This window comes from Myotis davidii, unplaced genomic scaffold, assembly GCF_000327345.1.
Source record: "Myotis davidii unplaced genomic scaffold, ASM32734v1 scaffold392, whole genome shotgun sequence".
In the NCBI taxonomy this organism is placed as follows: Eukaryota; Metazoa; Chordata; class Mammalia; order Chiroptera; family Vespertilionidae; genus Myotis; species Myotis davidii.
In genome coordinates, this window is record NW_006284244.1 from 3,114,490 (window position 1) to 3,129,940 (window position 15,451).

The window sequence follows — 15,451 nt, forward strand, 5'->3', positions numbered from 1 at the left end:
TTATTAGTGTAGATGCTGATTATTTTAACATGTTCTTTCTTTAAGACAACTATCTTTAACTTTTGTGTTAATATTTTCATCAGTGGCTATAGATATTACCTAATTTTAATAACAATTTCATGTCTTTTTTCTTATCATTTTGGTGTTGAATATTTGAATTATTAAAATGCTAAGAAAGCATTAATAATTGCATTTCAAACTAATATTTTTATTTATTTTTGTTTATAGTTGGTTACACAACTGATGATTTACGATTTATCTGGCAGTCCGGGGATCCTGTTCAGTTAGAAAAAATTGCCTTGCCTCAATTTGATATTAAAAAGGAGGATATTGAATATGGTAACTGTACAAAATACTATAAAGGCACTGGTAAGTAATGATCTTTAAGTTAAACAAAACTAAATCCTATTTCAAAGATCTGTTTTAATATTAATATATGCTAAGGGCAAAATAGAAGAAAACTAATTAAAAATAAGTTCAATGTTTATTAGTATATCTTTACAATATTATATTTAAATTTCTCCTAAAATTGCATTCACTAAAGTTTTTAAAAAACATTTTTATTACTGGAGAATTTTGCCTTTTTTAATGTAATTCTGGGTAGGAAGAGGTTTTCAATTTTTTATTTTAGTAATATGAACTTAGCCAGGTAGTGGTTTTCTAGATGTTATGAAGAAATTCTACTTTCAGCAAGATTCAATTTGGGACCAAACACTGTGGATATGAGCGACATAATTCATTTATACTCATCTGTTGTCTGTGAGCAATTTTTAGGGGGTGGTTGACCAATATTATTAGTTGTAAAAAGCATTAATCTTCATGCTATGCAAGAAGCAATGAGTGTGTGAAGTAATTGGACATAAGTCAATATTTTTGTACGTTTAATATTATTGGCCTAGGTTATGGAACGGCCAAATATGAAAAGCACAACAAATTAACCTCATTCATTAATTACCTCAAGCTTTTACAGAAATAAAAATACAGTAATCACTACTCAATACTTTTATAATATGATTAGTCTTAACCTTTGAGTCTTTACTGATAGTTATATGTTACTGAGTGATTTTACATATTAAATATAGTGTTATTTTGATTAGCAATATAAATAAAAAGTGATTGATTTTTGATTATTAATTAATACTAATAATCAGTTTGATTTGTAAATGCCACACAATTCTAATTACATTTCAGGAAGTAAATCAAGACAAAGATATTCAGGGATAGATATAAAGTTTACATTTATGGCAACATCTATGTTGACTGTTCAAAAATAACAATGTATAGTGTAATATATAGAATTCAGCAATATCAAATGTTTGAGCTAAAGTGTTGCCATCATGACATCATCAAGAACAAAATATAATTTAAAATATTTCTGTTGATTTTAAAATAAAAGGTGGAGTGACATTTGCATATTGAGTGTTATAATAAATGCAACACTAGGCAACTCAGAGATAAAGTTTAGTTTAAACATCTGTTGTTGTTGATCTTCAAATAAATGAATAGTCCTTAGGAACTACTTACATATAAATGGTATATAGTCAATTTTTATATAAATGTTATATAATTTGTCTGATGTATAGCCTGGGGCCCTTGAGTGTGGCTCTTCCTAAGCCTGAGGAGTACCCTAATTAAGTTAAGAACAATGTACCTACCTATATAGTTTAAGTTTAAAAAATTTGGCTCTCAAAAGAAATTTCAGTCGTCGTACTGTTGATATTTGGCTCTCTTGACTAATGAGTTTGCCGACCACTGGTAGTGAATGTAATTCAATAAGATTATAATAACTTTGTGCTGTGACAGATGGTTACTAGACTTATCATGGTGATCACTTCGTAAAGTTTATAAATGTGGAATCATTATGTTGTACACCTGAAACTAATACAATATTGACTCTCAACTATACTTTGATAATAAAAAATAATTAACAAGTTTTTTGAAAGGCAAAACTGAAAAAAAATACTAAAAGTTTTTTGAAAGGCAAAACTAAAAAAGTGGTCATGTAAGTACTCAATGAGAAAATCATAGACACATAGAATTTTAAATATAGAAGGGACCAGATTGATACTGAAATAAAATAACTGAGATGCAGGGTGACTGAATGTCACCAGGCAAATCAGGGTCAGCCATAGCCTAGGCATATAGTATAGTATTCCTTCTCTCTATACTCCCCATTCAAATTAAGGAGACTGACTACAGTTTTAGGGATTTTTACAATTCACCTAGTAATTATAATAAAAAAAAAACTTGAAAGTCAAGAAAAATCATTTGAGATGGTTGTGAAAACACATATTTAGCAGATGGCTTTTTGAGTTCTGGCTCTATTTTAGGCTTTGTTTCAACTGCTTTGTTGGAATTCTATGACTTAGTCCTCACAACAATGCTCTGAGTTCATTACTTTTACCGTATTCTCCCTGTTTACACATTAGGATAATGAAGCAAAGAAACTGCCCAAAGTCTACTGTTACTAAATGATGTCCTAGGATAGTGAGTCTGACATCACTACACAACCTGCGGAGTCAGTCCTATTGGACTTTAACAATACTTACCCACATTCAGATTATATGCTTAACATTAACAGTCTATTGTTTTCAAAAAATATAATACGTTTATTGAAGTTTTAAAATTCATCTAGAGATGAAAATAAAACTAGTAATCTTATTTCTAATTTTAAGTAATAGCATAAAATTAAGGACCAGCATTGAAAATTATGGGGTTTTTAATTTTTTTTACCTTTAATTCCTTCATTTAAAAGTCCCCATTTGGGGATTCAACAGTGAATAAAAGAGAGAACGATGTCCTTTTATAGATCCATACTCTAATATGGTATATAAATAAACAGATATAGTTAATTTTAGTTCTGAGAAAAAAATGAAAAGGTGTGCTGTGGTAGAGAGTACTTGAAGAATTACTCAAGATTTATGAAAAGTAAAGCCTTTTGTAGAATTTTTTGTTATCATAAATAAGTCCCTGCTATCTCATTAGTTACAGAAGAAATGATAACAAAAAACTTAAAGTTAATATAAAAATAGTTGGCATTGTGTTTCAGTAAACATGCTTTATCAGCATTTACATGAATCATATGAATATAAGTAAATCATAAATTAATCTTTGCATAACATTGAGAAATATACTTAGAAAAGTAGAACATTCAAAACATATGGTATGCTTAATCAAGTAGTGAAAAAGATATAGAGAACAACATATATAAAATAATGGCCTAAATATTCCTTAATGTGTACAGAAATATCAGAAATGATGAATTAGCTTTAATTTGATTAAAAATTGTTTTAATAATTGTAGAAACTGCAAAGGTGGAGAAATATGTGGGAAAGCAAGTATACAAAAATACTTAAATTGGAAGCCTGAGTGAATAATAATGAAATGAAATCCCACAGGAAATAGAAAATAAATTGAATTTGCCAATGAACATTTATATCAATTAGCTGCCCACCTGCCTCTCATAAATGTAACAGTACCAGGAAGAGATCAAAAAAGGTCAAGAAATGTTTCTCATAAAAGTTTATGGAGCAAATCGCGATAATATCCAAGCCTGTACTTTACTGCCAAATGCGTCCAGATCTTGGGAAGCTCCCCCAGAGCCTTCCTAAGGGAACGTGGTGGAAACTTGCTTTAGAATACAGGACTTGTGTTATTTAGGCTGTCATTTAAACATGGCTGGATGGAATGCAAAAATTTGTCTTAAAGCGAACAACTCTATAGTAAATTGTCATATTTCTGACTACTTGGGCTACCTAAAAATACATAAGCACATTGTGTCATTCCCTATCTCTCACATACTAGATGAATATAAAATTAACTTAAGTGATACATTACAAAGCCAGGTACTTCAGAACCTCTTGTGGGAAATACTGTGAGCTTCTTAACTGTAGCATATTGGATTTATGAAAGATTATATTTTGGAAAATTTGCATGTGATTGTTAGTTAGAAACATGTGTTCTTGTTTGTCTGGGCAGGAAGTTAAGATGAGTGGCTGGAAACAGAAAAGGGAGGGACATTTTATTTAGTTTATTGCCTTTTGTATCTTTTAAAACCTGTGTCTAGTTTTCATGAAATTAAAATTTAAAAAGAAAAAGAACAAACATTCTGCATTTATTGTTTTTTGATAATCTGGACACATGTGGCATAATTAGAATTTGCTTCAGCCCAAATCAGCTAATTATTGTTCTTACATGTTAGCTCTAATGATAGCAAATTTTGTTATAAGTACCATTATTGAATAAATATGAAGATTGTTCTAGTGTCAGAAGTGTATACATTCTTTATAACCGGGAAAAATAGATAAATATTATTTTTTAAATGTAAAATAGTAAAAAGTAATATTGTCCTTTTCCTATATTATTTTATTTATTCATTGTTAATTTATTTGTTTCAACATTTATAAATAACAATGTACAGTTTAGGCTGAACACAACTGAAGATATTTTAACTTCTTGGTATTTGTACATAACCTTACTTTGGTTGAATGGTAAATGACATTTAAATTTAATTTTAGTGCTTTAGGCATTAAATATCACACTTAAATTGCTGACTGAAAGTACTAAAGCATTTAAAAATTAAATACAAACATCTGGAAATATTCCAGTGTTAGGAGACTATTTACGTCACTTATTTTCTGTCTCAAGTCAGCAATAGTTATTATGAGGCTGCTCATAATTTGTGATTAATTTGGGGGAACTAGTTGATGTCATGGCAGCTCCAAAATTATGTTGTAAAGAAATGTCTGCATTTATCTCAGCTTGTGAAAATGAAGTCCTTTCCCTCAGTCAGAGAATGTTTGAGAACCTGGAGTGGAGGAAGGGAGAATTGAGAGGAATCTCAGATGCTTGTACTTTATAATATTCTATCTAAATAAAATGAAAACACTTATTCTCGCTTATGTTTACTTCCAATACATTCTTACTTTTTAAGGCTTCAATATGCATATAAGTGTAGGAGACTGCCCTGCTTTATAGATAAGAAGTGATAGATGCGGGTGAAAAATTATACTGACCACATGTAGTTCAGGAGTGTTTCTTTCTGGACTTGTCCGGATTTGGTTTATTGCTCCCTGTATGATTCCTTGAGATCATTTGCTCAGAGAGTAAATAGAAGTTTAAGTCCATTGCAAATTCTCTGAACAAAGGCTTCTAGCCAAGGCAGTGATGAAAGTGGAGCCACACATTGGTATCTGTTTCTCAATGTCATAGTGAAGTTGTGAAAGGTCAGGTGAAACTGGCCCTATAGTGTCATCCATACAGACCACACCATACACACACACACACACACATACACACACACACACACACACACACAATATAGTTGACTTTGTGAAACTGCCTCAAATAGAGGTAACATAACTTATAGGTACCTTACTGATTTCTGAAGTTGGATGTGGGTGAGAACCTCATGTTTTAATACGTTTGTTTCGGAAGGGTACTACACCTGTGTGGAAGTCATCTTCACCCTGCGGAGACAGGTGGGGTTTTACATGATGGGCGTCTACGCCCCGACCCTGCTGATCGTGGTTCTCTCCTGGCTTTCCTTCTGGATCAACCCGGACGCCAGTGCTGCCAGAGTGCCGCTGGGTAAAGTGCTCCATGCTTCCCTCTGGTGTCAGGAATGTGTGATGTCTTTAGTGAACTAACTGTACAGTCAAATATTTTGAAATAATTAGTTTGGGAGTTGATGGCAAGCTTTTTCTTCCTTTTTTTTTTAACCTCCTTAAAACGTGCCATTAAGTTAGATTTTCTCAATATTTAGGCATTCTAATTAAGCTAAGTTTGTGTGTGTGTGTGTGTGTGTGTGTGTGTGTGTGTCCTTGGGACATTTTTAACAGTAAATCTATCCTACTTTGACTTTCATAAAATAATTATTAATATGTGATATTCACTGATAACTAAAATCTAAAATCTAAATTCCCAAATAGTGACAAACTTAAAAACAATAACTTTTATGAAAATCTTCCCAATAAATATTTTATACTATCTTATACTCTCTGTCAGGGATATAAAATCCTACTTCTTTTTATAAAAAAAAATGACTAAGCATCACTTTGCTAAACATCAGTTATGATATGCTATATCAGTGATGGCGAACCTATGACACGTGAACTCTTTTTTGATTGATTTTTCTTTGTTAAATAGCATTTAAATATGTAAAACAAATATCAAAAATATAAGTCTTTGTTTTACTGTGGTTGCAGATATCAAAAAATTTCTATATGTGACACGGCACCAGAGTTAAGTTAGGGTTTTTCAAAATGCTGACATGCCGAGCTCAAAAGGTTCGCCGTCACTGTGCTATATCACCAGCAGTGGCTAGAAAGAGTAAGGGCTGGTTCTCCATACTCTCCAATCGTTACTTTTAATGTTCTGTGACATGGAAGCACCATTAGCCAGAGTTGAAAATCGCGTCGGTACAGGGACTAAAAGGTCTGTGCTTAGGGAGATCATCAAGAGCCGTTCTAATGGGTAAAGTGAATGAATTTCAAAGTAAGGACGTTTTGTTTGGAGTGTTTGTTAGGAGTGTTTTAAATCTTTTCATGACTGTGTATGTGCATGCATGTGTGTATGTTCTGAATATCACCTAGAACTCACATAGGTAAAAATGTGATATATCTGACTTCTCAGTGACTGATCAGTTGCAGAATTTCATTTTTTTCTTCCATCAGAAAAGCCTGGTGCAAATCTCCCTGTTCCAACTTACAGGAATAATTAAATGAATTATAGATTTTGAAAAGAAGGAAACCAGGAAAGAAGCAATGAAAATGACAACATTGTCTGAATAAGAAACTTGGAGGTTTACATCTAATAACAACCACAGAGACCAAATCTATGTCTTAATAACCAAACGTGTAGGAAATTTTATTCTAAGGGTCACATCTCAGTATTGAAGACAATGACAATTGATAGATTAATTATTGTAGAGGATAAGAGTTAACTATGCAGTATAATGTTCTGGCAATAAAACACCCAAAACTAGACTTAAATTACTAGACTAGTCAAAAACATTATGCACCCCCCCCCAAATAGTCAATATTTTTTGGTTTACTAGAAATATTTTACTCTCATGTAGTAACACAGGGGTGAGCAAAAGTAGGTTTTTTGTGTGTGTGCCATTGTGGCATTCTTTTGAGTTAACAAAGCTACTGTAACAATCATAACTTGCATGTCTTTTTCCATGTGAACAACTTACTTTTGCCCTGCTCTGTATAAATTGAAATGTCAGTACATATATACTATGGAATACTACTCAGCCATAAGAGAAGATGTAATACTGCCATTTGTGGCAACAAAATAAGTCAGTCAGAAAAAGCTAGAACCCTATGATTTCACTTGTATGTGGGATATAAAACTGAAACTTACAGGCACACACAACAGAATGGCGGTTACCAGAGGGAAGGGCCTGGGAGGGGTAGTAAAGGGTAAACAGAACCAAATATATGGTGACAGAAGATGATTTGACTTTGGGTGGTGAGCACATGAAGCAACCTACAGATGATGTATCCTAGAAATAGACACTTGAAACATATGTGATCTTGTTTCCCAGTCTCACCCCAGTAAAATTAATGAAAAAATAAAATATAAAGAAATGTCTGGCTCCCAGGGGTACTTTGGAGTTAGCTTTCCATGTACCGTTAATATTACATTTAGCAGAATTTCCTTCTTTCCTTTAAAACCGGAATCATTTGCTTTCTCTAAAATAACCAGGAATGTTCTCTACTTTGTCTTTCCTATTACATTTAAAAAAACTGTGACCCTTATCAGTAAATTGCTTTATATGTTCTATTTTTGTTCGGATTCAGTAGTTCGTGGGATCAAATTCAACTCTGTAATTGTCTAAAAGAATGCTAAAGAAACGAATTAAGCTTGGTAGCTTCTTCAGAGATACTAGAGAAGAGTTTTAGAGAGCTTTAATATTTAAACCAGCTCCAAAAGGTGTTTTTATGTCTCCGTTTAAATTTCTATTTCTTTGTTTACTGAGTATTGACAAACACCCCCAAACACATTTAATAATGCTGACATAAAAAGTCTGTGTGTATTATTTCTTCTACTCTTTGTGCTTTAAAGGGACCTGATGAGTTGTTCATGGGTTTCTGGAGCTTATTGGAGAGGGAGTTAGTTAAAGAGTAATGGTTGCAGGACATTTTTTCGCAGGGCTAAATAGCAACTTTAATTCCCACTTCTGTTTCTGTAGGTATCTTTTCAGTACTCAGCTTGGCCTCTGAGTGCACAACCCTTGCTGCTGAACTTCCCAAAGTCTCCTACGTGAAGGCTCTTGATGTATGGCTCATTGCTTGTCTTCTCTTTGGCTTTGCCTCCCTTGTGGAGTATGCTGTTGTCCAGGTGATGCTAAATAACCCCAAACGAGTTGAAGCAGAAAAAGCCAGAATTGCTAAGGCTGAGCAAGCAGATGGAAAAGGTGGAAATGCAGCTAAAAAGAATACTGTGAATGGTACAGGGACTCCGGTTCACATTAGCACTTTGCAGGTAAGAATGAAATTATCCAACCAGATGATTTCCCCCATCATGGCTCTCTAGTGCCAGGAGAGAGATACTGTTCTGTGGGCGTAAATGTTTGATCGAATTGGCATTTACTCATTTTTTCTCATTGATGAAAAGAAACTAAGCACTACATACTTTTTGGAAAGCAACCAGAAACCATGTAGGTCACATACTCATTAAGAAAAAATGTCCAACACCTTATCATGTTTTTGGTGGACTTTCCACTGAGTTTAATGATGTATCTCTGCGTTGATGGTCACCATCCCATGTGGAGGTCTTGCCAAAACTACAGACCGCCTTACAAATGTTTCTCATTTGTAAGCTTTAGTGAAAGGCCAGAGGACTGTTGGGGAAGCACCAACCTTCTACTTACAGTGAAGACTTAGGGGAGCTATGCTCCGGATTAAATCCCCCTACATGTTTCCCATCAATTTAGAGAGTTTCACCCAGAACAGGACAGGCAGGCTACTTACTTATTGGGTGCTTGGCTCACAGGGACACTAGCACATAGTTTGAGATCTGCCCAGCTTAGAGGTGAATGCCTGGAGAATTGGACAGGTTTCACTCTTTCACGTTGTCTTGTCCTTGATCATAGGTCTAGGAATAGTGGTTGATGTTTGTAGGTTCGGGTTTGATAAATCCTGAAGGAACAGGCTACTTCATGGATTAGGATAGTGTCCCCAAAGTGTCTCTAATTGATGTCCTCTGGTTGGGAAGACTAATAAACCAATAGATGATTTCCACTGAGCTTAGCATGGAAAATTCCTCAAGAGACTATTGGTATATTGCATTCTAGAACCTTGAAACTTTTGCTTGCTCTGTCTGTTTTCTGGCCCCATGCGACTCAGTTTGTTGACCACTCCTCTAAATGAGATAAGTATGCTACATACGTATTGTTATGTACAAAAGCAAGCAAACAATCCTTATGTGATGCTGCCTGCAGATTTTTCCTTTTTTGCTAAGTAATTGAACACACTTTCTGAGACTACAACTAAGACTTCTGCAAATTATTAGTTGCTACTTTGCAGGACATTTCTTCAGACCTTATAACTCTTTAATACTCTAATCATTTTCATAAGGAATAACATTTTCATTAATGGAGAGCTATCATGGCCTTAAAGAAGTAATGTCTTTACCCAGCTTGTGTGGTTCAGTGGTTGAGTGTCAATTCATGAACCCAAAGGTTACGGGTTCAATTCCCGGTCAGGGCACTGCCCAGGTTGTAGACATGTGGCAACAGACTGATGTAGCTCTCTCATCGATGTTTCTACCTCTCTATCCTTACCCCTTCCTCTCTCTTTAAAATCAATAAAAACATATTTTTAAAAAAGAAGTCACGTCTTTGACATGACTTACCTGCCCACTTAGAGCTCCCAATCTTACCACTTCCTCATATTTCCAACCAGCTAATCTGCCCTCTAACTTGGATCCTGGTGAAGAGATCTGGAGATAGGAAGCAAAGATGTTCTGTAGAGCAGGTGCTTGATTTCAGGAGTGCCACAATCAGCTCCATTCTCTAGTGTGTGGTGGGGCCTCTGTAACTGCAGAAATTCTCTAGTCCCACAGAACACCAATGTGCAGATGAGCTTGGAATCTTAATGCATTCCATGAAGTGGGGCATTGAGGGAAGGAGACACATGAGAACCAGATTTTCAGAGCACTGTAGAACATATCAAGATTATTTATGACCATAAATATGAAGAATAAATAGGATCCAGAGTATTAGACTGAGTTATATTATTTTAAATTCAGCTTTTAAGCATTGAAATAATTACCTAATGAATAAAAGTTCAGTATATAATAACTTCTGTATTTTAATCCTCTATGTTTTCAGTTGCTAATAGACACAGACCTGTCTGGATTCTATAATTGCTATGACATTTTACTACAAAAGTGATAGAGTGATGCTTAGAGAGTTTAAATGTTGACTAGAAATTCTAATATCCAGATGAAAATGTAAATTACTCTTATTTCTTACAGGCCAAAATGCAATTTCCAAAATTAATATTGTAACTATGTAATGTTTGTATCATCAGACAGGCTTCAAAATGAGAGAATATGTCCAAAAATAATTTAGCTTTAATGTAAGCATCAAACTTACAGTAAATGTGTGTGAGAAACTTGTAAGATTGTTACATATTGACACATGAAAAAAGTATAAAAAAGAAATTAAACAATTTTTGCCTTTTTAATTTAGTGCTTTTGGTTTCAAAATGTATTTGCTCTAGTGTATTTTGCTTTCGGAACATTTTGCTTTGGCTGAGTAATTTCAATCAGATATGTCATTTATTTTTAGACAGAATAACAATATTAATGGGAGCATAATGAAATTTGGGTTATAGAAAACATTTAAGGATGATTTTTAAAAATTGATCTCAGAAAGGAAGGGAGAGGAAGAGAGAAATAGAAACATCAATGATGAGAGGGAATCTATGATGGGCTGCCTCCTGCACACCCCCCACTGGAGACCAAGCCTGCAACCTGGGCATGTGCTCTGAACAGGAATCGAACTGTGACCTTCTGGTTCATAGTTTGATGCTCCACCACTGTGGGACACCAGCTGGGCTAATGCTGATTTTTTAATAATGTTCTTGCTAAGAAACATAATGATAAAAAAAATTTAAGAAATATCAATGATAATTTAACCTAGCTTTTAGTAAGAAGTTTTCATAACTTCCTAATTTTGACTACATACAGAAATATACCATTATTCATTTATAATTGTCTAAGTTTTCCCTCCCTAAATTTTGTACTTCTTCAGCTGTTACTAAATTTTGGTTACTAATTTGTTAACTCATGTATTTCTTTTTTATTTAATAAGTACAGTTAAGGACCTACTGTTGTCAATATCATCCTGTTCTTAATACCAAGTATGTGCTATTTACAACAAAGGTATTTTGAATAAAAGACAAAATAGTATTCATGTCTATGGATTTGGATAAATTCATATATAAAAGTTGTCGTTCATGCATGAATAAAATAGTTGTTTATAGGAATGATGTGTTTTTAAAGTTAAATGTTGATTTAAATTTTGTGTAATATATAGAGTTTATTCATTTTGAGCATATTTTTATCTTCTGTGGAAATACCATTATCACATTGAAATCGTGCCTAAGTCTTCTGCTCAAGAAACATCATAAAAGGTGATTTGCCGTTAAATGTGTATAGACACAGACTGAAAAGAATCAGAAGGAAAACCTCAGAGGTTAAAATTTGAAGCATTAGGTGGTTTTAAATCTGCATTATTTTTTATTTTTTACAGTTTCATTATTATACTACCTCATTTTTGCTACCAGTAATTTTGAGAAGTGACAAGTTTATATGAAAGTGAGACCCATATGAGAAAATAATGAGAAATTATAAATTGGAGATTAATATAATCAAGATCACTTTTAAGAATGCGTTAATAACTAGGGTTACTATTTCTTTTATAAGCACTTTATTGAATCCCTCTTCATGTGATAATTGTTTAAAATAGTGTTTATATTATAAACTATTTTATACTTTTATGTACATATAAATGATACATATGTGTAGAGAGTAATTAAAAAAAGGAAGTTTTCTGTTTAAAATTTCTGATGAAAGGGGCAAGATGAGATCAGCCAATTTGTTAATGAATCATGAGCTATTTAAGGAACCTGAGAATTTCTCAGGAGGAAACATAATCTTATACCTTATTTAGTTGTGTCATATCATTAAAAATTACTTCTGTAATAGATAGAGGTTCTTTCCACCAAAGTGCACACACACACACACACACACACACACACACACACACACACTGATTTCAAATACATCTCCAGAAAATGTTTTAACAAAATAAATAGTTAAAAATTTATTATAACCAAATTGAAACTTTTTGGAGTGCTTTTATATGCTATATGTGTTAACATTGAAGAAATCATTCTTCTCTTACTGACATGTTTACTATATTTAAATAATATTTCTGAATAAATATTCTATACCTACATTTGAATAAACTATATAGATAAAATTCTAACATCATTAAAATTGCTAGAATATAAAAATACATTTATGTAAATATTTTTATATAAATAAAAAGAATTAAAATTTATGTAAATAAAAACAATTGGAAGTATTTTTATGTGACAAGTCCTAACATCACATAAATTTGGCTTCTTGTTTAGTTATTTACAGATACAAAAGCCACATATAAAATATCATTTACAGTAAATGCATTGCTATAGTAAATACATGTGGCTTTTTTGTGAAAAATAAAAATAACTGGTAAGAAGTCATACTTTCTAAGTTTAAAGCTAGAGTTCTTTGTTTTGATGAATGGATCTAAAGTAAAGTGAGTGCATCTAAAGCTTTTGGAGTGGAGAATTCTAAAGGGAGAAAGTGTGGGATATCCACCGTGTGTCAGATTTTGAAAACTGCTTTGATAGTTTGAGGATAATGCGAGTATTTGGTATGTAGAGTCTGTCCTCAATGTGTCTTCCAATCAAGGTAATTATGTACTCTTTACAAAAACTCACTGATACATGCTGAGACTACACATTCCTCAGACAGCCCTGGAAACCTAGAACTTTAAATGCGGTCTTCTGTCTGGAACAGAATAATGTCTGTAGCATGCACTCTGGCTAAAATATGCACCATTTCTTCAGGTTCTCTGCGCGTCATTTGCTAATTCAACTTTAGCCAACAAGTTAGGAATTCTTTTCATTAGCAAAGCTTTGGTTCATGGTAGTTGTGACCATATTTTAGTTCTTATTTGTGAGTGTGGTTTAGAGACAAAAATCTGTCTCTTTGGGGTGGTTAATACCTTTACCATTTACAAACCACCTTATTTGGAAATAGTGTCCCCAAGTCAAAGCTTATCAGTACCGGAAGATTTCTGCAATCCATATATTGTAGTAATGTGGTCTGTGTTGTGATTAAATATTGGATTTTTATTCATTGGTCTTTCAGTTGAGAACTCACAAGCCTGGGAGCACCCAAGATAAATGTTTATTTGCATTTTGATCCCTTAACATAAAATAACCCATCAAAGTTCATTCCATGACCTAAACCTTGAAAGAGGCCACATTTTAGAGTTAAATGTTCAGGCAATCTGATGGTTTAACCAGTTGTCTTTTACATCTGATTTTTAAAATATCCTTTTGGAGAGATGTGTTTTATAAATAGGAAATTCTAAATACACTCTGTGTTTAATTTTTATGTTCAGGTTGGTGAGAACAGATGCAAAAAAGTTTGTACTTCTAAGTCTGACCTGAGATCTAATGACTTCAGCATTGTGGGGAGCTTGCCAAGAGATTTTGAATTATCCAATTATGACTGCTACGGGAAACCTATCGAAGTCAACAATGGACTTGGGAAATCACAGGCAAAGAGCAACAAGAAGCCTCCCCCCGCCAAACCCGTAATTCCAACAGCAGCGAAGAGAATCGACCTTTATGCAAGAGCATTGTTTCCGTTCTGCTTCTTATTCTTCAATGTTATATATTGGTCTGTATATTTATGATACATTGTTTCCCATTTCTATAAAAAAATCCCATTCCATTGTGACCAACCTCACTCGTCAATGCCAATCTGTGAAGATATATTGCATTTTGGATGCCATTTGTTGTAAAAACAAAACAAAACTGTGGCACCTTAATTTTGAATGGCAGCATGGTCTTGTTACATCTGTGCTCTAAAAGTGATGTATATATGTATAGCAAACATACTGCTTTAGGAATAAATGAAGGGTAAGCATACTACATAAAATAAAATTCAAATCATTCTCTGCAGTTAGTGTAAATTGCAAATACTTCAGATAATTCTGATAAAATGACCTGCACGCTGAATCCTGTTATGATCACCATTCTAAGATATGTAGAATTTCAAATTTCCTTCCTTGTAACTTTCAGAGAAAGCCATCTTATTCTTGTATAATTTTTGATGGTTTTATCACAGATTAAGCAAAGTTATATTACATATTTAAACTTTGTAAGTAGAGGTATATCAGCTATAATTATGTGGGCTCTGTGGAGAAATAAAGTTTAGAAATTTACTAATTTGTAAAATCAGCTCATTTTAAAGTGTGTCTGTGTTGTCAAAAGGCCAGATAATAAAACACAGTAATCATTTTTGAAGCAAAGGGATATCTGGATTTATGTAAATATACTGAATTCTGGCTTCTGATAAGATAAAAATAAAGGCTAGATACATTGACTATTTCTGATAAAAGAAATTGTATTTAACCCACATTAAAACCTAAATATATTTTCATGGACTTCATTTTGCTGATACAGAGTATACACAATAATTGTGCCTTACAAAGAGTGACATCTATTTTAAATTGGAATATAGCAAAGGATATGTGATTTTACATCATATTTAAGAAACCAAGAGGAAAATACCCTACTACTAGAAGTAACTTGAGTTGAGGTGATGGGGATAAGGGGAGCCCATAATCATTTAAGACTTTTAACTTATTTTATTTAAATGCTTACATATTTTTAAGTAAAATTTAAATTTTTTCTTAATTCATTTATTTTTTCGCATTTATTTAAATATGATTTTTAAATTTGTCACAAAAAAATTAAAGATTAGGTAAATATCTTTGTGTATGTTAGGCCTGAGTTCTTTGTATGTCCTTTTTTGCTAAAAGTCTAGACTACCTAGATTTACTGAGTTCGTCTTGTTCCAACCTGAAAATAGGCACTTTATAGTCTCTAAGACTCCCATTTCCTAGTAATATCACAGTACCTTTTTATTTCTCCAAAGCTGAAATTAGAACTATCAGTATTTCACATAACATAAATATACGACCAAATAAATATATTTATTTGGAGAGTTTTGTTTGTATGGTCAATTCTATAATAAAATGTGTTTAAGTATTGTTTATATAAATTGTGATATATAATTTAATGCTATTCTATTGAAGACTTTAATAGTTGTTTGTAATGTTTTTCTTACAAACCTGTGTATTTCTTTG

At 32.9% G+C, this 15,451-nt stretch overlaps 1 protein-coding gene across 1 annotated transcript in view; it reads left to right on the plus strand.

The window, feature by feature from the left end:
* The window catches only part of GLRB (glycine receptor beta), a 54,493-nt gene extending 39,805 nt beyond the window's left edge, over positions 1-14,688 (plus strand). The window contains exons 6-9 of the mRNA XM_006754278.2: positions 229-369; positions 5,437-5,589; positions 8,201-8,493; positions 13,697-14,688. Coding sequence (XP_006754341.1) covers positions 229-369; positions 5,437-5,589; positions 8,201-8,493; positions 13,697-13,993 — 884 coding nt within the window. The 3' untranslated portion in view covers positions 13,994-14,688. The remainder of the gene's footprint in view (positions 1-228; positions 370-5,436; positions 5,590-8,200; positions 8,494-13,696) is intronic.
* The last annotated feature ends 763 nt before the right edge of the window (positions 14,689-15,451 follow it).